The sequence below is a fragment of the Pantherophis guttatus genome, chromosome 8 (genome assembly GCF_059756535.1).
Source record: "Pantherophis guttatus breed Tessera chromosome 8, ASM5975653v1, whole genome shotgun sequence".
Taxonomy (NCBI): Eukaryota; Metazoa; Chordata; class Lepidosauria; order Squamata; family Colubridae; genus Pantherophis; species Pantherophis guttatus.
Window position 1 is genome coordinate 57831640 of NC_142070.1, and position 25261 is coordinate 57856900.

Here is a 25261-nt window from a genome sequence, read left to right on the forward strand (position 1 = left end):
ATGGCCCATTGACAAAGGGTGGGGGGCAGGAAGGTGGGAGCTGCTTTGTCTGTAAAATATGCTTCTCATATTTCTCATCCAGGGAAATATAATATTCTGCCTTTTTCATATTTCCTAAAATATTTCACTCTTCCAGGAGAGGGGTGGGTGCTAACTTCCTACACTTTGTTTGAAACTGTATAAATGCTTTGAGCTGAAAATCATAGGTCAGACCTCCTTTCTTTATGGTAGCGATACCAAGATCTGATCCTTTATTGCAATAAATAAATAAACTTATTCTGTCTGCCCTAAAGGGATGTTTCTTTAATTCCTTATTCCACAACAACCCAAGGCAATTTTTCACTCAATGAAGCCAAAATGTCGGACGGCTGAGATCCATACTTCGCAGGCTCAAATCTCGGCGCTTGTTTGGAGAAGCCAGCGGAAAAATTCTAGGGCAGGGACCGTCGCGGGAGGCGGACCTCTACATAGCGCTGCCCGGGGCGCGTAAGCAGGAGCGCTTCCCGGTGCAACCCCCTCCCCGCCCTTTCGAATGCGCTCGGCTTCCTTCCAGACGAGAGGCGTCCCTCAGGGAGAGGCGAAGGGCCGGCCGAATTGGGCCGTCCACAGCTGCGGACGGACAGCCCTGAGATCTCCTTCGACTTCCACAGGCCCCAAGGAACGCGCTCTCCAGGGCCCTCCCACCGCTCCAACTGGAGGCTACCGTCCCCACCTTCTCCAGCCGACGCCATGTTGCAAGTAGCGCCGCCTCTCTTTGCGCGCAGCCGCAGCAAGGCAGAATCTGTCCGACCCTGCCCAGGCTGAATGCATCTGCTTCCCAAGCGGTATCCCAGAGACAGCCGCGGCGGCGGGTGTAAGTGAGCGAGGGCGCCGAATAGAAGGAAGGGCTACCACTTGGCCGGCCGCTGCTAGCCCTTCATGTAGGTCCGGTGCGTCTTCTAAACCAGCCGGCTTCGCGCTCTGGCGCGGCGGCAGAAGGTGGGTGCTTAGCACTTGCGGGGATGGGGCGTCTCGCAGGCGCGACCGGTTTGCGGGCCGATGGGAACCCCCGGCGGCTGCAGTTCCACCGCCTGCACGCCCTCCGATTGCCGCCACCAGCTTCGGAAGAGGTCTGAACGTATCCATTCATGGGCAGGCCGAGGCCACCCAAAACGAATTCGGAATAATCCGAGTTAACATCTGGTCTGGCTAAGGTGACGCGTTTTCCAAAGCTGAATAACCAACATCGCGCTGCCTTCCGACAAGATACCCAGGATTTTTCTGTTTCTCGGTTCGCCTTGTAAAATGAATAGCAAAGTGAGCAAAGAGTGTGTACACCGCCCTGAGCTGTAAAATCCAACCAAGTAAATGCTAAGCGAAGTGGGAATACAGCTCCCAGGATTTGCCCTGACCCGGTTAAGTACTTTGTATGTACTCTTGTGATGCTAAACTTCCAAGTCAGAATCGAACTGATTCATTTTAAACTCCCCAATTAGCAGTGGCCCAGTTTATGGTGTATATAATTACAGTATTTTGAAACTGCATATTAAAATGCACCATAAATACAATATACAATAAAAGTATTATATTAAATACAATATATACTAAAACAACCTGAACTTTAAACTAGAATTATTACTCAATGCAGCAAAATAGGGGAAATCCATATTCTTGCTGCAGTGCAATAGTTGTTATTTAATTGTTGACAAGAGGACACATCCCTGTGCCATCATCTGTATCTCTTCACCCACTTGCAGCAGTGGAGGAGGTCCCAGGTGGATTTTAGGTGTTCTACCCTAGAAGTGGTGTTTTCCCTCTTATCCCATCGCCATGCAGACAATGGAATGTGTATGTATGTGTATGTGTATGTGACATGTTAGTGCAACTCGTTAAAGTAGCTGTTCTTTCCAGGGTTGCATAGCTATTGTGCAGAACTTCCACTCCTGAAAACGGACACAGCTGCTTTAAGGAGACACATGCTAATGTCTCAGCCCTGAATATCCTGAAATATCCTAACCCTAACCCTGAAATATCTCTTATAAAAGAAATCAGAAGCATTGATTTATGAATTACAAATCACAATGACTGAGTTTCTACTAGAGACTAATCTTAAATGTCTCACCCCACTGGGATTGGCCTGTACCATTCCTGCCAGCAGAGGAGGCATGCTGCGGGTCCCATCAGCCTGATTATTCTGGCTGGCGGGGTCCAGGAGGAGGGCTTTCTGTGCTGTTGCTCCTGCTTCTGGAACATCTCCCCCCCATGTGAGTTTGCCCCCACCCCTCCTATCTTTTAGTAAGGTCCTCTTGGGACAGTTGGCTTGGGACCCCAAGTGGGGGAATAGCGCAATGGAGGTGGTTGATACAGTAATAATAGATCCCATCTTCCTCCCACTCCACCCCATGTGTCCTTGATTTTAATGTCTGATTTTAACTTTTCATGTTTTAACTGTATTTGTAACTATAAGCCACCCAGAGTTATTCTATGGTAAGATGGATGGTCAATAATTTTTTTAATCAATCAATTAATCAATTCAATCAATCTAAGAAATCAACTTCTGAATTAAGAATAAATCATGATCTAACCACACATTGTGTGAATGAGAAACAATGATATATTCTAGTTGCTGGTTTAGCACTATCTTCAAATGTGGGTGCAGTGCCCAGGTTCTACTCCTAAAAGCAGACAGGGCCAAGGAAAAAATAAAATATCATATTGCAATTAAATAATTAAATTAATTTGAAATGAAAATTAATATATCATAAATTTGGAGGTTTACCCTGCCCACATAAGAGGACAGTTTTGTTGGGGTTTGAGGCTCAGACACTCTCTGTTTTATAAGATTAATATTTTGAGATAGATGTTTTTAGAAGCAAAGTGGAGACGGCACCTTACAGATGTGCATCTTCCTTTTTCATCTTACTGTTCTATGACACAGCACATAAAATAGGACTTCACATGGACGCTTACAGTTGAGCTGTCTTATTCTGATATGTATTGGGAATGGTACTCCTTCAATAATACATTTTTCCTTGGTTAAAGTTCTATTTTCTTTAAGTCACAATTTCACTTGGATAGTTTGATTAAAGATACATTTCTAATGGCACAAGAAGATACATTGTTTACTCTTCAGATTCTTTGTGGTGCAGGAACTTCTGCTCCATGTAACATGTAAATAGCTGAAGTCTTAAGATCCGCTTTATTCCTTCATGGGCAAATGGTGACCCATGCCTTTGCCCAATTTTGGTTGTGTTATAATTTTGAGCCAAATGAAGGCAAATGCATCTTGCAATACTGTAGTGGCTTTAAAACATCTTCAGTATGAACCTAGACCTTAAACACTGAAAGAGTCATTTGGATTGGTTTCCCACAGAAAAGAAAACACCGGCAGCCACAAAACCTTGGTGGGCATGGCCAACTTGATGTCACTCACTCCCACCCAGTCACATGACACCCCCCCTCAGCTACGCATAGCCAGGTTTTGTGGCTTTTTTTTTCTGTGGAAAACAGGTATGTCTCTCTCTGTGTGTGTGTCTCTCTCTCTCTGTCTCTGTCACTTTCTCCCTCTCTCTTTCTCCCTCTCCCTCTCTCATCTCTGTCTCTGTCTCTGTCTTTTACCATATGATTTAAATCAAGAGTCATTTCAGGTTCCCAGATAAATGAAGCTCTTTCATCTCCCTGCTGTGGCTCCCTGTGGCTGAACCCACCACTGGCTGGCCCCGCCCCTCACCCTTCCCTCCCAGTCACTCCTCACCTGGCCTGAGAAGGAAAGGGCGACAGCAGGGGATGGAGACTTGCTCTGTATTCCAGAGCAGGAGCGAACCACCTTTGTACTTGCCTTCTCTTGTGGCGCTTCTTCTGGTCCTTGTTGGTGCTGCATGCACCTTGGTCACTTGGGGAGACATGCAACTTGCTCTCCGCCCCAAGACACTGGTTCGGCCCGGCTGCAGCCAATGCTCCATGTCATAATGGGCTCCGGGGGGAGGAGGGGACGTTATCTCCCCCATTGTGAAGTGTGCTAAATTTAACTGCTGTGCAAGGCGCTGCAAGAGCAGCAGGCAGGCTAAATTAAATTTGCACTCTTGCAATGCCTCGTGCATCAGTTAAATTTAGTGCACTTCACAATGCGGGAGACTGCATCCCCGCTTACGCTGTGGAGTGTGAGCCGCAGCTGAGCCGGGCCAGTGTCTCGGGGTGGAGAGCAAGTCGCATGTCTCCCCGAGTGACCGAGGTATGTGCAACACCAACAAGGGCTAGAAGAAGTGCCTGCGAGAGAAGGCAAGTACAGGGGTGCTTCGCTCCCACTCTGGAATATGGAGCGAGTCTCCATCCCCCACCATTGCCCTTACCTTCTCAGGCCAGGCGAGGAGTGACTGGGAGGGGAGGGCGAGGGGCGAGACCAGCCAGTGGTGGGTTCAGCTGACAGGAAGCCACAGCAGGGGTATGAAAGAGCCACATGCAGCTCCGGGTTGCCAACACCCGACCTAGACTGTGGCTATGTGCTCTCCATTGGGATGTCTTTGGAGACCCTCCAGAAACCTCCATCAGTTCAGAATGCAGCACCTGGCTATTAACTCTTGGTTGTTGGAACCCAATAGGCTTTCCATGAACTTCTAGATGCAATGAAGACATATGTGGCTTGGCAGGCCCAAGACTGCTTCCCCTATTGAGAATTGGTCTATCCAGCCCAAGAGGTGCTAATGAATCCCAATGCCTGTTCAGTGTGCTTTCTTTCTTTATTTGTGTCAGAATCATCATTAGTAAGATTTTATGCATGGGTATAAGTACAAACATAAGAACATGAAATTTAAAATATATAAAAGCCTAATTTAAATGGTTCTTGTCCAGAAGCATGCAACATTGATTGCAGTCACAGATTGAAATCTGTGCTTCAGAGGCTCTTGGTTTTGGTGGTAACAACATTCTAGATTCACCTACTGGAAGAAATCCATAGCTTTGAGAGGATTTATGATGTGGAATAAGATACTCAAGATTGTTTGATGCATTTTATGTTTATCTTTTTATGGTTTTATGGTTTTTTCTAGATTTTAGTCTTACTGTGGGTATTTTAATTTTAATTTTGAATACCGTTCAAAATCGGGTATTATCAGTTATTATAAATCAGCATTAGTCACTGATGGTGACCAATATATGTGGGATCTGGTATGTCCTCAGGCTTTGTTCATAAAAGTCAAGAGGGTGACTGCAGCAGTGCAGCTGTTGTGTGTGGTGTCATATATACAACAGACCATAAACTCAGATGGATCTTTAATTGCAGTGTCACAGTCACAATCTTAACTTTTTTGACCATGCCTTGCAGAAAATCATATATGGGAAAAATAAAGCAAGCAAAGGCTTCACATGAGATACGTGAAGAACGTGTGGAAAAACAGATAAGTCCTTTGTATTATTGATATGTCTGAGAAAGTGTTTGGAATGTCTGCAGAAACAAGCTGCATTTCACACACATTCTCAGAAATGTTAAATTTTGCTTCCTAATGGGACTCTTTAAAAAATCTTAATGATCGCCTTCTTGTCATTCTGTCTTCCAGGGTCTAGAAAGCAGAAAAAGCTGTGGAAGACTGACCCTTCCTCAGAATGAGCAGTACTTTGTCACCCTGCAGTAAGTGCATCTATCAGCTGGGCTGGCACATTGGTTGACATCCAAGAATGGATTTGTCAAAATCAATAAAACAGAACACTGCAAACTGAGTACATACTGTGAAGTTTACTTTGTGGCTTAAATAAGGGAACATTGGCTAATAGAAGAAACTTGAGCATTTTCTTGCATTTTCTCAATAGACAATATATTTTTAATTTTTTGTCCTTTGATATACTGAAAAGTATATCAAAAGTATACTTAAATAAGTATACCTCAGAAATGAAGGCAGGGGTCAATTCATAAATTATCAGATTAGTGGGGGAAATGGTGTCAGTGTTGCCCAAATTTATATGCATAGAAAATGGTGCCATGATGCCTTAACGGTGAATGGATTTTTGTCTGCTGAATCTAAAGTCTGCCATGTTGAGGTCTAGAAATGTGAGGATTTAATTAGTTTTTACTGTCAGCGTTCCAAGTAATGCACCAATAGAAAGTAGAACTCCGAGACAGATAGATTCCTCAAACAACAATTTATTGGATACATCATATTGGCACAACTGGTGAAAATTGACTCTGAAAATTCCCACGTTTTTCATTCAGTTAAAAGTTCCCTCCTTCCCCCAAGTCATTGTCACATTGTCCAATAGAGGGGCTGGCCGGTTGTTTGGTTATTCTACTCCTCCTCCTTCCAGCCACCTGTTGAAACCTCCTTGTTTCCCACAGGAAAACTTTCTGTTTTGGCTACAAACCCTTCAGCTATCTATTTTCCTCCCCCCTCCTATCCAGTGGCAACCCTGAAGCTGTAAATATGGCCTCAGCCAGGTTTGCTTCAGGGTTGACAGTCGGATCTTCCCTCTTAATTTGTGAGAAGATCCTGAAAAAGTAAAGAAAACCAAATATTCCGTCGCTGCCAGACGGTCCTTTGAGACCGCCAGCCCCATCGCCCGTAAAGAGCCGCCTTTACAGCTGAAAGGCGGCTCGAAAAACTCCGTTTCCGTAAGGAAACGTGAGACAGAGCCGGCGAGGGCAGGTAGAGCCCTCTGCGAAGTCCCCAGAGTTCTTTTTTACCTCTGGGAAGGAAGCAGGATGAGGCTCCCTATTTTCCTCGCCGCTGCTCCGGGCTTCGGGAGAACTCTGCGCTTTGCAGAGCCAGGCGACGGGACCAGACCAACTAAAGAAAACTTACAGACTTTCTGAATAAGTAGGATGAAATCCGGATCTGGGACCCTAAACTGCAAGTACTTCTAACAACCCTAAAACTGACTTTAAAAGTAAAGAAGAGTGGAAGGGGGGGAAAAAGAAAGTTTAAAATGGCGACTGGCTGAGGCTTGAGAAGAGCTGAAAGTGAAAGTCCTTCCGTTTGACTAGTTTAATATGTTACAAAGTAACTGAGATAACAGCACTGGCTAGAAGTGAAGAGAAAAATTCTTATTTCATGCTTCTTCCTTCTCAGAGACTTGATATTTGTTTGGAGAGAAGTTTTTTTCTTTAAAGGGGAAAAAAAGGAGAAAAAAATCTGCTTGTGTGGCAGGATGGCGTTAAAACTCACAAAGCCAGACAACCAAGCTGTGGGGGGGGGGGCTCCCCCATTTATAAACCACATGAACAAGTTTTGAGTTTGCAGATGCAGAGGAATGGCTTTAAAGATCTAACACAATTTGTATTGGAGGAGATGGCAAGACATGATGAGATTGTGAACCAGAACCTTGAAAAATTTAGACAGGAAATTAAAGAGTTGGTTCAACAAAAGTATGATAAATTCAAGCAACATATGATAACTTTCTTAGAAGCAATGATAAAGATGGATGAAAAGTTTAATTCAGAAATAGAGTCTAATATGAAGGAAGTTGATGATAAGATTCATAATTTGGATAATATAATACAAAGAATTGAAAATAATTTAACAATGATTCAAGAAAATAGCTCAGAAGTAGAGTCAAAAATAAAGGAAGCTGACTATAAGACTTACAACGCAGATAATATAAAACAAAGGATTGAAAATGAAGTTATAATGATGCAATTCAGATTTATGGAATTTGCGGTCAGAATTAGGGGAATACAGGAAGATAAAAGAGAAGATTTGAGAAAGATGTCTGCTGAAGTTCTGGCTGGGATTTTAAAGGTTAGTCCTGAAGAGGTATCCTGTAAGATTGATAAGGCCTACAGAGCAAATTCTTGGGTGTCAAAGCAAAGGCAGTTGCCTAGAGATGTGGTGATTTACTTTACCGATAAAGGAATAAGAAATGATATTGTACAAAAGTCTTTTAACTCCACTCTTGAAATGTATGGAAGGAAGATCTGGATATTTAAAGAGCTGCCGCCCAAGATGTTAAAAGATAGAAAGGATTTTGGTTTTTTGGTGACTGAGCTAAAGAAACAAAACATCCCATTTAGGTGGGATGCTCCAGTTGGAATAATATTGAGATATCAAGGAGAAAGATATCAACTAAATACTGTTGAAAAAGCGGAAGAATTTTATTATAAGGTTCTTAAAATGGATTCAACATCTCCATGTATAATACATGAGGGGAATAAAGAAAAGCAAAATCAACAAGAGATTGAAACCCAGGCTAAGCAGATGGAGGTGGAGGTAATGGAAAAACAACAAGTTACAGAGGCTTTTGTGGACGAGCCGCTTATGGATTCTCCTTCAGAGGTTATAGTTGGATTACCTATAAATACAAGAGAGGCGGCTTTGGATTCTAATGTGATGACTTATCAAGTTACAGACCAGCATGGAAATCAATCAGTTGATATACAACTCCTAGAAAGGCAACCAGGATGGAGATCTAAGCCACAAAAAGTTAAGAAAAGAAGAAGCAGGTCCTACAAAAATAAAAAAAAAATAGACTAAATAAGAGTGTAATGCCAGTTACTTAAGAGATGATTAAAAACATGAAAATATAGCTGAGGCAAAGTATTGGTTTTTACTATTTTGAGGAGAGTGACAGATCTCTGCAGTGCTGTGCTTTTGGGATGTGGAAGATGGCCTTTAATTGAGTGGATTGGAACTTTCTATTTTGGACTCTTTGACAAATGGATTATGTTTATGCTGAGCTATAAGGCAAGAGAACTATGGGACTAGGGCATGCAGAAGATCTGGTTGTTACCCTAATACGGTGGTTGGAATTAATAATCTAGATGGAAGACATTACAGAAGACACTATGTGGAATATAAATATAAAGTCACTCGGGTGGTTTTTTATATACGAAAACATTTATTATTGATGGGGGCAGATGGTAACTGAAGATACTGAATATACTGTTGGAACTAGAATTTGATGTTACCCTAACATGGGTGATGGAATTAACAATCCAGTTGAAAGACATTACAGAAGATACCATATGGATTACAAGCTTAAAGAAAAGAAAACCAAATGGAGGTCAATTAACGTTCAATCAACCACCTCTCCCTCCCCGTGGAGGTCCCTTTGGCTTTTGAGGATATTTGTCATGGAACTGCTTGATCAATCTGTCTGCTTTTATATCCCAGCTCTTTACCCACGTAGCTTGGGTAGAGAGTGGGTATCCCTTCCACTGTACTAAATATTGCAACCTCCCCTTGTACAGTCTAGAATCTTAAGATTCTCCTTACTTCATAATGTGTTTCCCCTTGCACTTCAATCAGTTTTGGGGATGTCCGGTCTACTGGAGCCTACCGCCAGCTTTAATAAACTGCTGTGAAGGATTGGATGCACTTTTCCTAGCAGGCGGGGGAGTTTTAGCTGCACTGTAATAGGGTTAATCACTTTCACTATTGGGAAAGGCCTTATGAACTTTGGTCCTAACTTCTTGCAGGGGAGTTTTAACCTCAAGTATTTTGTAGACAGGTAAACCTTGCTTCCTATTTGGAAAGGCTTTTGGGAGGCCCGATGTTTATCGGCTTGCACTTTATGGGTCTTTTCCACTTCTTGAAGGACTTGCTTCATGTTTTTCCAGGGTTTTTCCAGGGACTCCATCCATTCAGCTAAAGACATGGAGGAGGGTGGTTCTCTAGGGAGCTCAGGCATGGGGACGAATTCCATGCCTTTGGACTTTGGACGGGGTAAGACCAGTGCTGTTGTGCACCACATTATTGTATGCCATTTCAGCAAAAGATAGCAATTGTGCCCAATTGGTCTGTTGATAGTTCACATAGCATCTTAAATATTGTTCAATCATAGTGTTTGCATATTCCACAGCCCCGTTAGTGCTCAGATGAAATGCCGAACTAAGCCCCTGTGAGGACCCAATGGACTTTATAAACTCCCTCCAGAACTTAAGCCATGAACTAGACTCCCCTGTCAGAAAAGATTCTGCAAGGAACGCCATACATCCTATAGATGTGCTTTATGAATAGTTTAGTCAGTTTATGGGCTGAGGGGAGGCTTGAGCAGGCTATGAAGTGGGCTTGTTTTGAGAACAGGTCTATCACAATCCAAATGACCATATTTCCGCTGTCAGGGAGCTCTACTATAAAATTCATGACAATCTCTTCCCACGGCCAGGAGGGGTCCACCACCTGTTGGAGCAAGCCTGGGGATTTCCCTGGTCTTTTTTTCATAGCTGCACAGGCAGCACAGCTCTTGTCATAGTCCTCAATGTCTCGTTTCATTTTTGGCTACCAAAATTGTCTTCTTGTGAGGTGCAAGGTCTTTAAGTAGCCAAAGTGCCCTGCCTGCTTGGAATTGTGGCTCGTTTGGAGGTGCAAGTTGTCGGGGATGTACAGCTAAGAGCCTTTCCAGACTAGTCTGTCTCTGACGGTTAGCAGCTCTTTGTTGTTCCTGTACCAGGAACGGTTAGCTGGCAGTTTGATTTTAGTTTCTGGTAGTGGCTTGCATGGCTGGTTGGAGGCTGGTTGGGAGGGGGGAGAGCATGAACCATGCTTGTTTGCTGTTGTACTGTGTGCTGTTGTACTGTGGTTTTCGTGATAAGGCGTTGGCTAGAAGGTTTTTCCCCCCAGGGATGTAATTTAGGGTAATATTGAATCAGTTGAAGTATTGCGCCCATCGGACTTGCTTTGGGGAGAGTTTCCACGGGGGCCTAAGCACCTCCAGGTTTTTGTGATCTGTCCATACTTTGAATGGCACCAGGTTGCTTTCAAGAAACTATAGCGCCACTATATAGCGGATGAGCTCCCAGTGGCATCCCATTTTTAACCTCGCAGGCTCAGTAAGGAAGGTGGCAGGGGCTCCCCCTTATCAATAATATGTCAATTTGCTCGAATCTTATGGGTCGGATCATGGTTTTCATCCTGATCCCTAACTTTAGGACTCTGGGCAGGCTGATCAGACAGTGGGTGCAGCCCGTATCTATAATGGCTTCCACCTCCCCCTGTGCTCCTTTGGCACTGCTAGTTTCGACTTGATGGATGGCTTCACTTACCAGTGGGTCGTCCTCTCCTTTATCATCACTGTCATAAAGCGTGAACCCCTGGGCCGGAGTTCCTTCTTCCCTGTCTGGAGGAGGGGAGATCTCAATGGCTTGATGGGCGAACTTCCCTTTTTCCATCGTCTTGTGTGGCGGCTTCCTTGGCTTGGCTGATTCCGGGGTCTCTCCCTTTAGTTGGGGAGATGGAGCCAGGCATTCAGCCAACCGGTGGCTTTGCTGGCCACAGTGGAAGCATTTAATGGGCTGATCTGACATCCTCCTCGGTGGCTCTTCAGCTCTGGCGGGTGTTAGACTGTCGGCCGAATTAGTGTTTTTAGGATTGGCTCTTTGATTTTCTCTCTATGGGCCCGTGTTTCTTGTGCTGGTTGAGTTTGAGATCCATGGCCACCACCATTCAGTACCACTCATGGATGGAATTGTGCTTCAAAATATTTTGAATAATCCACCATATTTTTATCCAAAAAGCCTTAATCTTTTTACATGTCCACCATATATGAAAATATGTAGCATCTTCACACTCACATCGCCAACACTTGGGTTGTAAATTTGGATACATACAAGCTAGTTTTTTTGGGTCTAAATGCCATCTATAAAACATTTTGTAAAAATTCTCCCTTAAATTTTGTGCTTGTGTAAATCTTACATTTCTAACCCATATCTTTTCCCATGTTTCCATCATTATTGGTTCACCTACATTTTGTGCCCATTTTATCATACAACCCTTGACTAAGTCTGTTTCTGAATCTATTTCCAATAATGCATTGTACAACCTTTTTATGTGCATTTGACCTTCATCTCTTATTTGCTTTATCAAATTCTCATCCTGCTGCAAAATACCAATTTTTTGATCTTCTCTCCATCTGGCCAGCAGCTGTCCATATTGAAACCAAGTCTTAATAGTCCCTTCTTCTTTTAATTGTTCCATGGATTTTAACTGTAGTCTGACTCCTTCCTTATAAAGGAGTTCCTTATATGTAATCTTATCTTGCTTTTGCTCTAAATTTATCTTCTCTATCGCGTGTCTGGGTACTGTCCATATTGGTAACCTATCATTTAGTTTATATTTATACTTTTTCCAGACACGCAATAGAGCATTTCTTAATATATGACTTTTAAAAGTCTTATCTACTTTCTTATCATACACTAAGTAAGCATGCCAGCCATAAACCAAACCATATCCTTCAATATTCAATATCTTTTCCTCCGTTAAGTTTATCCAATCTGTGATTGCTGAGAGGGCAGCAGCTTCATAATACAATCTTAAATTGGGCATCTTAAGACCACCTCTTTCTCTAGTATCTTGCAATATCTTTTGTTTGACTCGTGGTTTCTTCCCTGCCCACACAAACTTATTTATGCCCTTCTGCCATTCCTTCAAATTCTCATCTTTTTTAAGTATTGGTATCATTTGAAAAAGAAATAGAAATTTTGGTAAAATATTCATTTTTACAGCAGCTATCCTTCCCAGCAAAGACAGTTGTAGTTTTTTCCAGTTGTCCAACTCTTTCTGTATTTTGTGCCATAATGGTTCATAGTTATACTGATATAATTTCGTATTTGCAGTCATAATATAGACCCCCAGATATTTAACCTTCTTAACTACTTCAAATCCTGTTAACCTTTCTATCTCTTCTTTTTGGCTCCTAACCATATTTTTAGCTATTATTTTTGTTTTAGCTGCATTTATTTTAAAACCAGATACTTGTCCGTATAAGCAGGTTATATCCATCAAGGCTGTAATCGATTGTACCGGTTGGGTTAAGGTAACAACCAGGTCATCCGCAAATGCTCGTACCTTGTATTCATGCTGTCTAATTTTAATTCCCTTAATTGTATTCATCTCGCGTATCTTGTTTAATAAAATTTCCAGCGTCAAAATGAACAATAACGGGGACAAGGGACAGCCTTGCCTTGTTCCTTTTTCTATATTAAAAACATCTGTTAAACCACCATTAACTATTATTTGCGCTGTTTGTTTTTGATATATTGCCTTAATAGATTGTACAAATTGTTCTCCAAATTGCATCCTTTCTATTAGTTTAAGTAAAAATTGCCAATTCAATCTATCAAAGGCTTTCTCAGCATCCAAGAACACAAGCACTGCGGGGACCTGGTTGTTCCTTCCCAAATACTCTAATAAGTTAACAATTTGCCTTACATTACCCTTCATTTGTCTACCATTTATAAAACCAGTTTGATCATGGCGAATCATTTGCTGCATGACTGTCATTAATCTATTTGCCAAAATTTTTGCAAATATCTTATAGTCTGTATTTAATAATGAAATTGGCCTATAATTTTTAGGATCTGTATCGTCATGCCCTTCTTTTGGTATCAACGAAATAAATGCTGTCTTCCAAATTGGAGGTACCTCTCCTCCCTGTTGTATATTGTTAAATAATTCTTTCAGCGGTTCTATCATTTCCTCCTGTAAGGTTTTATAGTAAATAGCCGTCAAACCGTCCGTCCCAGGAGCTTTACCCACTTTCAACTGCTTAATTGCTAACGCAATTTCCTCAGAAGTTATTGATTGATTTAAACTATCCCTCTGCTCATTTGAAATTGTATAAATATTCTCTTTCTGCAAATATCTATCTATATCTATATCTTTAATTTTATCACCAGTATACAACCTCGAATAAAACTCTAAAAAAGATTTTTTAATCAATTGTTGCTCATAAACCTCTTTACCCTTATATTTTATTCTCTCTATTGTCCTTGATTTTTGCTTTTTCCTTAACAAATATGCTAACCACCTGCCTGGTTTATTGGCATTGTAAAAAGTATTATGTTTTGCATATCTTAAATTAGTTGCCACTTGATCTGCTATTAACATATTAAATTGACCTTTCAATAAATTGATTGCCTCTTTAATTTTCTTATCTGTTGGATTAGCTACTAAAGCCCGTTCCTGTTTACTAATCTCATCTTCTAATTCTTTTCTTTTTGTCCCCTGTTTCTTTCTATATTTATTATTCAAATATATCAAAATTCCTCGCATATATGCCTTACTTGCATCCCATACCATTTCCATCGATGTGCCCTTTTGCATATTCATAACAAAAAATTCTTTCATAAATTTTTTACACTCTTTTACATTTTCTTCATACCTAAACAAATTATCATTTAACCTCCAGGACCTCCTAGGCCCTTTCTCATACTCCAATTCCAGCCAAACTGGACTATGGTCTGTCAATGTTCTTGAGCAAATCTTCGTATTTTTCACCCTGGATAAAAGATCGCTAGTAATTAATATAAAATCAATCCTTGAAAAGGATTGATGTCTATCTGAAAAAAAAGTAAAATCTTTTTCTTCCAGGTTTCTTTCACGCCAGATATCTCTCAACTCCCAGTCATCCATCATTTCCCAAAACGCTTTGGGCAATTTTGCTCTTGTTGACACATGTTGTTTAGGTCCCATCTTGTCTTTTTTAACATCCAAAACACCATTCCAGTCGCCCAACAGGATACAAGTTTTATATGCCCAGTGTGTCAATTTTGAATGTAGTAAATTATAAAAGTTTTCTTGTTGTTGATTCGGGGCATAAACTCCGATTACAAGTATTTTTTCTCCTTTTACTAAAAGTTCTATCGCTAAAAATCTGCCTTGATCGTCTGCTTCAATTAATTTAGCAACTAAGTCTCTTTTCAAATATATAACTATACCATTTTTCTTTTCTGGTGCTGCTGCTACGTAAGATGTACCAAGTCTTGCATTAATCAGATACTTTTGATCTTGTATTCTTATATGAGTCTCTTGTAAACAAATTACTTCATTCTTAAATTGCTTAAGATAGTGAAATATTTTTCTTCTTTTCTGTGGAGAATTCAAGCCATTAACGTTCCAAGTCAAAAATCTAGTTCCCATCTCTGGGCCTTTGGAGCTTCTGAAGCAAGTCCTGATGCTCTGATCTCATTTGAGTTTTAGGTCTTGCTCCCCCCACTGCTCCTGTTCTAGTAGTATCTTGAATCATTTCTTGAGTTGCCATCTGGGATTGTTGCTGTCTTAATTCTTCCTTGAGTCTAGCTGTCACCGATCTGGTCTGTCTTTGATCCTTTGGTTCCTGCGAGAAATCAATCAGCGCCAACTCTTGAGTAGCCATTTGAATTTGTATTTCTTCTTGATCAGCCAAAGCTCCCCCCTGAACTACTGTCAAGAGCTCTTCTGTCTCAGCTTCCATTACTTCTTTCTTTCTTTTGCCTTCTGGTGATTTAGTTGATTTGGGTGTGCCAGCCTTTAATACATTAGTATGAAAATCTCTTGCTTTCCAAATTGTGTTAAGCCGATATCTCTCTCCTGAATAAGTCACCACTAGTCCAGTTGGCACCTCCCATCTGTACTGTATCTGACGTTTTCTCAGTTCATCCACCAGAAAGGCATACTCCCTTCTAGCTCTCAAGATCTTAGGGGGGATTTCTTTCATTGTCATTACTTCCTGGCCTTCCACCCGAAGCTTGTTTTTAAAAGTAGCCTGTAAAATTTCGTTGCGTACTCTCCTTGTAGTAAAATATATCACAATGTCTCTTGGTAGATGTTTCTGTCTAGCAATCCAGGAGTTAACACGGTACAGCTTGTCCATCTGCCAGCCCAGATCATTTTTGGACTCCCCCACCAGCGGTGCCAATGCCTCAGACATCATTTCTCTCAAATTCTCTTGTTTATTCTCCTTCACCCCTCTAAATCTTAAAGCAAATTCCATATCTCTGTATTGTACCATTATTACATCGTCTTCAGCCCTTTGAATTCTGTTTTGAGCTTCTCCTATTTTGCTATCCAAAATTTCAGAAGATTGTTTAATTTTCTCAACTCTGTCATCCACCATCTCAATATTGCTTGCCAGACACTTAAATGCCATTAATATATCATCCCTAATCCCCTGATTGCGAATTGCAATCTCATCTGACACAGCCTGTATCTTTTCATTAGTTTCCTTAATTTTTTCATTAGTTTCCTTAATTTTTTCATCAATCACATCAACAATTTTATTTTGTGTGATTTGGAGAGCTTGTTGCAACATTTCCAACGTTAAAGTCTGTGGATCCGCTGGAGGAGCAGAAACTTGTGATCTAGGAGTATGAGCTGGGGAGCTACCAGCACTCCCAGTTCCTTTAGTAGGAACAGTTTTTACAGACTTTGAGGCCATTTCCAGTTTGAAATTAGTCTTTATATTTACTCAGAGTCAAAAAGAAGAGTTCCTCAAAAGATTTCCCAATGTTAATTAACGTTTAAAATCCTCCTCCTGTCAGCACAAAAGCTTTTTTTTTTTTCCCCAAGCGAAGGGCTGCCAGCAAAACGAAACTTTTCCTGTAACTTTCCGTTTCCCCCGCCCTTTCAAGCTTCAATTGCCATATTGTTGCAAAGTACTAAGTGATTACTTCCGAAGGAGGCTCTAGGCATTGGAGTTAGGTAAAAAATACTTGCAGTCTGATTTCCCCTTGCTCGTTCCGCCTGCTGTTAGTTCAAGATGTTAATTCCCTCATTTCCATTCAGCAAGATTGGTCGCGGCTTCTAATTCCGCTAATTAGCTAATTAGCGGAGACGTCCCTGGTCTGGAGCGGCTTGACAGGCTTTTAGGGAACGCGCGCCCTTCGCGCCCCAGGATTTTTCCTAGGGCGTTCGGGGGGGTTCTACCTCCACCTGCCTGCTCTTCTCTCTCCCCTTTGCCCGGGGGGAGAATTTCAAGCCTCCAGACAGCGTTTGTCGGCTGTTCTGGGGCTTTAACGGAGCCAGGGAGCAGACGCTCTCAAAAGAACGTCTTTCAAAGCTCACGGAGCCAGCGGAAGTCCCATGGATGGAATTGTGGACCCCTCAACAGACATATGTGTGAAGCAGCTCTGGGTCTAGGCCTTAAAGAAGTAGAGTAGGAGTCATTCCAGCCAATGCACAGCTTTCCAGCAACTCTTCTAACCTCCTTGACGTACTCTTTGGCAGGGTGACCTTTCTGCCTGATTTTGTGGATCTCTGCTTCGGCTTGCTGGGCTTGGGACTCATCTTCGAATCTAGTCCTCAACTCCTTTAGAAAGGTGTCAATGTTTCCCAGCTCAGGTGAATCGTCATGGAGCTGGGTCACCCATTCAGCCATTTCTCCTTCTAGGTTTGCAGTTACCTCTCAGACCATGGCTTGGTTGGTAGGGTAATCAGGACCATGGTCGTCGTTGTGAGCCCACACCTGGTTCAGAAAGAATGCAAGCTTATGCAGGTCCCCATCGAAGGCGCCTTAATTGATAGTGGGGGAGCTGGGCGGGGAGGCGGAGGGGCAGGCTCGGGGCTGCGGTGACACTCCAGCAGGGGCCCACTGTGCTTGGACCCAGCTGTGCCCAGGGTGGTAGGCCCAGCCGGAGGGGGGCACCTGCCATCCCAGCTGGTGATGCGGGTGACCAGGCAGGCTTGCCCCTCTACGATGCCTCAGCGGGCTTCGCTGCAGTCCCCAGCTTGATTGTGCCGAGGGGACCGGCAGAGGGCTAGCTGCTCAGGCTGCTGGAATGGGGGCTTGATCCCATCGAGGAGGACCTCCTTCAATGGGGACCCGGATTAGCTCACGCTTCTTAACCTGAGTTGGTACAGAGAAATTCCCAAGCAAAATGGCTGTCAAAGCTCCAAGTAATGAACTGAAGCAAATTGGAACCCTGAGACTTGGCTTCTTCTCAAAGGTCTTCTTTAATGAGTATGTCATATTGGCACAGCTTCAATGGAAAACCAAATCTAAATCTTTCCTGCAGTCTCAAACTAGGAAATAACCTCATCCCCCATGTCACAGATCACGTTGGCCAATTGAGTTAATTGGCAGGCTTTTCAGGCACTCCTTTCCCAACCTTATCTGTTGCCAGTGGAGATGACTTCAGCTATCATGAGAAAACTCTTTGTTGTGTCTAGTAATGCATTCCAACCTCCTTCCCCTCGAGTGGCAACTGAGGAACAGAGAGATGGCTGCGGCCAGGTTGAGTTCGAAGTTGACAGTGGCATTATATGACAGTTACATGTTAGATGATAGAACTAGTTGATCTATAAATGGTGTTTTCTTGGAGAATCCAAGTTATGGAACCAGATATATGTATATCAGAGAGTTTAAAATTCAGTTCAAGACTTATCCTATTGGCGAAGGTTAAGTCAGAATAGTCCAGAATTCTATCTACCCAGTCTCTGAAAAACTTCCAAGCAAATTACAGGTAGTCCTCAACTTACAACTGTTCATTTAGTGACCATTCAGTTTCAGTGGCACTGAAATGAGTGGCTAATGAGCAGTCCTCACACTTATAACTGTCACAGTATTCCCATGATCCCCACGGTCACATGATCAAATTTCAGACACTTGGCAACTGCCATGTATTTATGATGTTTACAGCATCCCAGGCTCATGTGATTGCCATTTGTGACCATTCTAGCCACTTTAAATAAGTAAGCTCAGTGGGGAAAACCAGATTTGCTTAATGACCACGTTTCACTTAATAAATGCAATGATTCGCTTAACAACCATGACAAACAAGGTCATAATTCAGGTGTGACTCACTTAACAACTGCTTACTTAACAACAAATTCAGGATCCCAGTTATGGCAATTCTTGTCCCAACTGTGGTTGTAAATTGAGGATTACCTGTACATCTATTTATGAATGTAATTTGAATGTAATCACCAAGGGTATGTATAAATCACACAGAAATTCTAGTTAGTTATTGAATCCAATATATGCTCTGCCCAACTGGTCTGTTGTTCTAACTATCTAGCCTTGCTCTTCCTGCAGAAGTTAGGTGTGCCTGAACCTGAAGAAGGAATAGTGGGGCAGAGCTGAAGGTCTGACTATCATTCATTATTTTGGTCACCCCTTTTCTTTGGATGAGACTGCTAGAGAAGGACAGAAAGTGTTTGCAAGAGGACAGAATTGTTTGGTAGCAAGGGATGTTTGAAGCAGGGGGCTTTATGTTCCCCATTACTGCATTACAGAAAAGTACAATATCTTTCTTTACTAGTCCCAATCTTGCTGAAACAGACAGTTGCAACTTTCTTGGAATCAACAACCCAAAAGAACTGGGAATCACATAAGATCACAGTATGAGATTCTTATATGTTTCATTTTTAAATATTAGTCAATTGGTTATGGAAGCTTTTCAGTTCTGTCTCCTTTCTAAAAAATATTTAAGAAAGTAAAATAGATATACATTTTATGAGAAAGTATATATAAATAGATTATCTCCTTCATTTTCTCAAGAAGTAGCGGAGATGTACCCTTAATGATACTTCCCAGCACACTTAATTCTACTTGCATACATTTGGAATACTGCATCCAGTTCTGGTCATCACAATATAAAAATGATGTTGAGACTGGAAAAAGTTTAGAGAAGAGCAACAAGAATGATTAGAGGGCTGGAGGCTAAAATATATGAAGAACAGTTACAGGAATTGGGTATGTCTAGTTTAATGAAAATAACTAGGGAAGACATGATAGCAGTATTCCAATATTTGAGGTGCTCCTACAAAGACGAGGGGGTCAAACTATTTTCCAAAGCACCAAAAGGCAAGACAAGAACAATGGATGGAAATTAACCAAGGAGAGAAGCAACCTAGAACCAATTTCTGCAACCATTCTTCATAAATTTTAGTCCCCAGCCCCTAATCATCCCTATTGCTCTTTTCTGCACTCTTTCCAATTTCAACATCTTTTTTATATTGTGGTGACTGAAGTTAGATGCAGTATTGCAAGTGTGGTCTAACTAAGGCTTTGTAAAACGGTACTAATACTTCACTTGATCTTGAGTCTATCCCTCTATTTATGCAGCCTAGGATTGCATTGGCTTTTTTGGCTGCTGCCACATACTGCTACCTCATATTTAAGTGACTGTCCATTATCACACCAAGATCCCTCTCACAGTTACTGGTATTGAGCCAAATTTTCCCTAGTCTGTACATGTACAAATGTTTTTTGTTGCCTAAATATAAAATTTTACTTTTTGTCTACACTGAATTTCATTTTATTAGATATTACCCAGTGTTCAAATCTGTCGAGATCCATTTGGATCTTGAGCCTATCTTCGGAGGTATTGGCTATTCCTGCCAGCCAGGGCCGGATTTTCCTATAGGCTAACTAGGCTTCAGCCTAGGGCCTCAAGATCAAGAGGGGCCTACACAGTGGTGGGATTCTGGGGGTTCTAGGGGGTTCGGCCGAGCCCTTTGTTAAATTGCTGGCTCGCCCGCCCCTCGCCTCCCATCCACGCGGCGCCAGCCTACCGTAGCCAGGGGTGGGCAATTGTGGCTCTTTTGTGGACTTCAACTTCCAGAATTCCTGAGACAGCTTGGTTGAAGGCCACAGGTTGTAAAAGAGCCACAATTGCCCACCCCTTCCCTAGCCTGAGTTCCGCTGCCTGGGATCCACGTGGGCTGCCATGTGGTTCCCCACTGGCTCCAGCCGCAAGAGAGCAGGATGGAGAAAGCAGCTTCCACGCCTTCAGCATAGGCCTTGCAAAGAGTGCTGATTTCCCCCCCCCCAGCTATACTGAAAAACGAAAGAGAAAGTAAAGCAGGCTGTTGGCTTTGCACGTTGCAAAATTAGGCAGGCAGATTTCTTTTTCCTCACCAAAAAAGGTAGGTGCAAACAACAGGAAATTTAGGGAAAAAGAGGAGATTTTAAAACACAAAAGAAAAAAAGCTTTATTTAACTAGGGAATTGTAATAATTGAGATACTATTAATTGTATATTGTGTTGAAAGCAGAAATGGTTAAGTTGTGGTTTGGAGGAATATATGGGGGAAATTATTTGGTTTATTATTATTGGTAAATATAATTAATTGATTTGTAAGAAATTGGATTGCATGGAAATAATTGGAATATTCATGTTCATATTGATTAATATATAAAAAAGGTAGTTATATAACTAATTAATTTATATTAAAATGTTGAATTCATATTAAACAACTGCAATATTACATAATTAACCAATGTGAGGATGGATATAAAAATAGATGACAATGGGAAGGGGTATAATATAGAATAGAAGGGAAAATTGAATTTGATTAAGATTAGAGATGAGGGTAATATTGGTTTTTTACAAAAATAGATGAGGAATAAATATGGCAAAAAGGAAATATAGAAATTATAAATTTAATTGAAATGACTAAACATTGTTTAAATTTGTGAACCGGCCAAATACTCTGTTCAAAGAAAATACATTGTATGTTTGTATGTGTGTTTCTAATTATTGTTATTTATTCATATTTGTTCTCTTTTATTCTTTAAAGTTTAACAATTCATTCTTTATCTTAATATCTTTATATTTGTTTGGGGTTGGCTTTCTTCCCTTTCATCTTTTTTATTGTACAGCAATCTTTCTCCTCAAACCTACCACCTCTCTTTTCTTTCCTTCTTACTTTCTCTTCCTCCCCCTCTTCTTCTCCTCCCTACTTCCTCTTCCTTTCTCCTTCTCCTCCTCTCTTCCTCCCTCTCTCTCCTACTCTAATTTCCTTTCCCTTCCTTCATCCCTCTCTATTGCTGTATCCTTTTATGCATATGGACTACTCAGAGGGCTGAAAAAGTTATTTCTGACTGGTCCTCGCACTTTTGATCAGTCCTCGAACTTACGACTGTCCTCACATTTTACATTTTTGCCCTATCTTGTCACCATGATGAAGAGAAGCAGTTGTGAAATGAGTGACGGTTGTTAAGAAAGCTGCACGGGCATAAATGTGAGGATGGTCATAAGTGTGAGGACCGATCAAAAGTGCGAGGCCCAGTCAGAAATGACTTTTTTCAGCCCTCTGGGTAGTCCTTTTGTGCATATGGACTACTCAGAGGGCTGAAAAAGTTATTTTTGACTGGTCTTCGCACTTTTGACCAGTCCTCGAACTTACGACTGTCCTCACATTTTACGTTTTTGCCCTCTCTTGTCACCATGGTGAAGAAAAGCAGTTGTGAAATGAGTGACATGGTTGTTAAGAAAGCTGCACGGGCATAAATGTGAGGATGGTCATAAGTGTGAGGCCCAGTCAGAAATGACTTTTTTCAGCCCTCTGAAAAAAGTCTATGCACATAGCCACGCCCACCCGGTCACATGACGAGCTACCCACGCCTATACAGTCATGTGACCAGCTAGCCACGCCCACCCAGTCACATGATTGCCAAGCCACACCTCCAACTAAGCCACGCCCACAGAACCTGTTGTTAAAAAATTGAATCCCACCACTGGTGAAAGGGCCTCATAAGTGGAATAGCCTAGGGCCTCTTTCAATCTAAATCCGGCCCTGCTGCCAGGGTGTTATCTGCAAATTTGATGAGTTCCCCTTCTGTTCCCTCATCTAAAATCACTTATGAAGATATTGAAGAGAACTGGGCCTAAAATGGAACCCTGGGGTACCCCATTGCCCACCTCCCTCCATGTTAATATAATTCCATTAGGATTACATGTTGAGTATGGTTTGTTAGCCAGTTACAAATCCATCTGGTGGTAGTGCTGTCTATTCCACATTTTTCTAGCTTACGAAGAAGTAGTTTGTGGACTTCATTGTCAAATGTCTTACTGAAATCCAAGTATATTACCATATTTTTCGGAGTATAAGACGCACCTTAGTTTTTGGGGAAGAAAATAAGAAAAAATCTGATTGGCAGGTGGATTGGCCTTCCGGAATGCCCCCAGTCAGCTGTTCCCAGAGGTGAATTTTAGCAACAGGTTCCTTGGTTGTGAGCTGTGCCTTGCTTTTTTTTTTGCTTTTTTTTCTGCCTCTGAAAGCCTCTGAAACAGAGCTTCAGAAAAAAAGCCTCTGAAGTGCTGTTTGGGGGCTTCTTTTCTGAAGCTCTGTTTGGGGGCTTCTTTTCTGAAGCTCTTTTTGGGGACTTTTTTCCTGAAGCTTTGTTTGGGGGCTTCTTTTCTGAAGCTCTGTTTGGGGGCTTCTTTTCTGATGCTTTTTTCAGCCTCTGAAACCTCTGTTTGAAAAGCTGAGCGGGGCTACATTCAGAGTATAAGACACACCCAGATTTCCACCCTCTTTTTTGGGGGGAAAAAGGTGTGTCTTATACTCCGAAAAATACAGTATGTCCACAGTATTGTGCTGATCCACTAATTTAGTCACTTTGTCAAAGAATGAAATAAGATTTGTTTGGCATGATCTGTTTTTGGCTAAGGCATGTTTGCTTCTATTTATAATTTTGTTTGCTTCTAGGTGTTTGCAGTTATGTTGCTTGATTATCTTTTCCAGGATCTTCCCAGGTATTGATGTCAGGCTGATTGTTCTGTAGTTTCTGGATCTGTTTCCCCCCTCTTTTTGAAGATGGGAACCACATCAGCTCTTTTTCAGTCCTGAGGTAGTTCCCCCGTGCTACAAGATGGTAGTTTACTTAAGGACCCTCATTCAACCATGATGCCTCTCAGTCTACAAACTTTGATATAAAGACTGTTTGGGTTCTTCCTCCCCTTATCCAGGATAGAACATCTTTGTATTAATTCTGTTGTCTTCAGCAAGCTTTCTTAGTTGTGGCTATCATAATTTCTCTCTAGCCAAAGCTGTTCTAAAATTTAATGCTTTTAATTCTGTAAGAAAGGCTTAGTGTCATCTCTGTTATGCAGTGTGCTTTAAAGATAGGCCATAATCTAGCATTCTGGAAAGGCTCGACTATGGAACTAGTTGAAAGATCTTTAAACAATATACAAATAAATCTGTAACTCAGGAATTTTCTACCTCCTGCAACCCTCTGTAATGACACATGAATTTGTGTAACTCTCCCATGAATAAATAAAAAATTGCCATGTTAGTACTTGACTGTATGACTATCAGAGTTGTATAAAAGACTAAATAAATCTTTGAAAGAAAGAGATACAGTAGCTAAAAACTTTACTATATTGTTTTCAAGAAAATGGTGTGGACATTTCCTTGAAGACACCATCAACGAAATTCAACTTTAAAAGAGCTTATTGTTGTCATTGTATAATTCTCTCTCTCTGTTTGCTTCCAGTTCCATCTATCTCGGGGACACAGTTTGCAGAGTCTTCTGTGCGAGAACGCATGAGAGAGAAACTGAAGGCTGCACGAGTAAGACATCAGAAATCCCATTCCCACCAATGCCTAACACCTGATTCTTTGGAGAGATTACATTGGGGATTGTTGGTATATTTGGGATGCAATAGATAAGCAGAAGTATAGCTATGTGTAATTTTAAAGGAAGAAGAAAAATAATCTGTAGCACACAACTCAAAGAAAAACCCCGACTCCATTTTCATAGAGAAAAGTACTTTTACTGAGTATGAACTGAATGCAACCAAAGAAAAGCAAGGTCTGAGACAATAGGCGCGAAAATCACATATAGAAAGTATCCCCAAAACCCTTCCCCCAAGGGTCCAGTCAGGATTATCCAATTCACATCCCCCCAAGGTGCCATGTGGGGTGCAGCTTCAGATGGCTCCATCCTTCTGGTATGCCAGGATTGTTGACCTTGACTTGTTAACAGCATGCCTTCCAGCTGCAGAGAAAGCGCTGAGAAAAACTTTCTCCAATTCACTCCCTGTTACAAGACCTCTCCACCAGCTCGCTTCCTCCTTTCCAAATATCCAGACACCTCCCCCCTCCCCCTGTTACAATGGCAGCCCAAGCAAGCAAGCAAGCAATATAGAGGCGGAGGGTGACAGATGAATTCCTAGCAACTGAATAGGATTCTAAGGTGGTTGGAATGGGTTCTGTGGAGTTGGAAAATTCAATTTCTGGATTTTTGCCTGACAGCTGGTCCCAGAGTAATCCTTTTTACCGCTCTATGGTAGCAAAGAAAGATTTCATGGGAGTTGAAATTGAGAATTGAACCAAGCTAAAATTTCCTGATCACTGCTGTTACATGGGATGGATCACTGAAATATGTATTAAAGTTCAGATCTATTTTCTGAAATCCTAATTCCTTCATTAAAGGCTTTACTAACAGCTTTTCCTTTCTGGAGTATTTCTAATGTACTCCTTCATAATTCTTGTGCTTTATTATAGAGAAAACCATAATTCAAATAAATAATGTAATGCAGGGATTGCCAATTCCTGGTCCACTACTGGACTATGAGCTGTTCAAAACTGAGCCACCTGAAGTGGCGGGCAAACTCGTGCGTGTGCGGGCATCCCTCTGCATGAGCAGTGGGCGAGCACATGCACATATACTCAGTGGTGGGATTCAAATAATTTAACAACTGGTTCTCTGCCCTAATGATTTCTTCCAATAACCAGTTTGCCAAACTGCTCAGAAAGTTAACAACCGGTTCTCCCGAAGTGGTGCGAACTGGCTGAATCCCACCACTGCATATACTCCATTTGCATGAGTGGTGGAACCCCCCCAGACCGGTCCTCAAAGTCAGAAAGATT

At 41.7% G+C, this 25261-nt stretch overlaps 1 protein-coding gene across 10 annotated transcripts in view; it reads left to right on the forward strand.

Annotated features, from left to right (window-relative positions):
* Positions 1-488: 488 nt before the first annotated feature.
* The window catches only part of CC2D2A (coiled-coil and C2 domain containing 2A), a 285150-nt gene continuing 260377 nt past the window's right edge, over positions 489-25261 (forward strand). For 2 of the 10 annotated variants that reach the window (XM_034408876.3, XM_087875257.1), the window contains exons 1-4: positions 489-978; positions 5532-5602; positions 9521-9626; positions 23883-23959. In XM_034408876.3, coding sequence (XP_034264767.2) covers positions 9557-9626; positions 23883-23959 — 147 coding nt within the window. In that variant the 5' untranslated portion in view covers positions 489-978; positions 5532-5602; positions 9521-9556. Of the gene's footprint in view, positions 979-3350; positions 3490-5531; positions 5603-9520; positions 9627-23092; positions 23140-23882; positions 23960-25261 lie in introns of those variants that run through there. The other 8 variants (XM_034408877.3, XM_087875254.1, XM_060690890.2 and 5 more) reach the window with 7 other exon arrangements.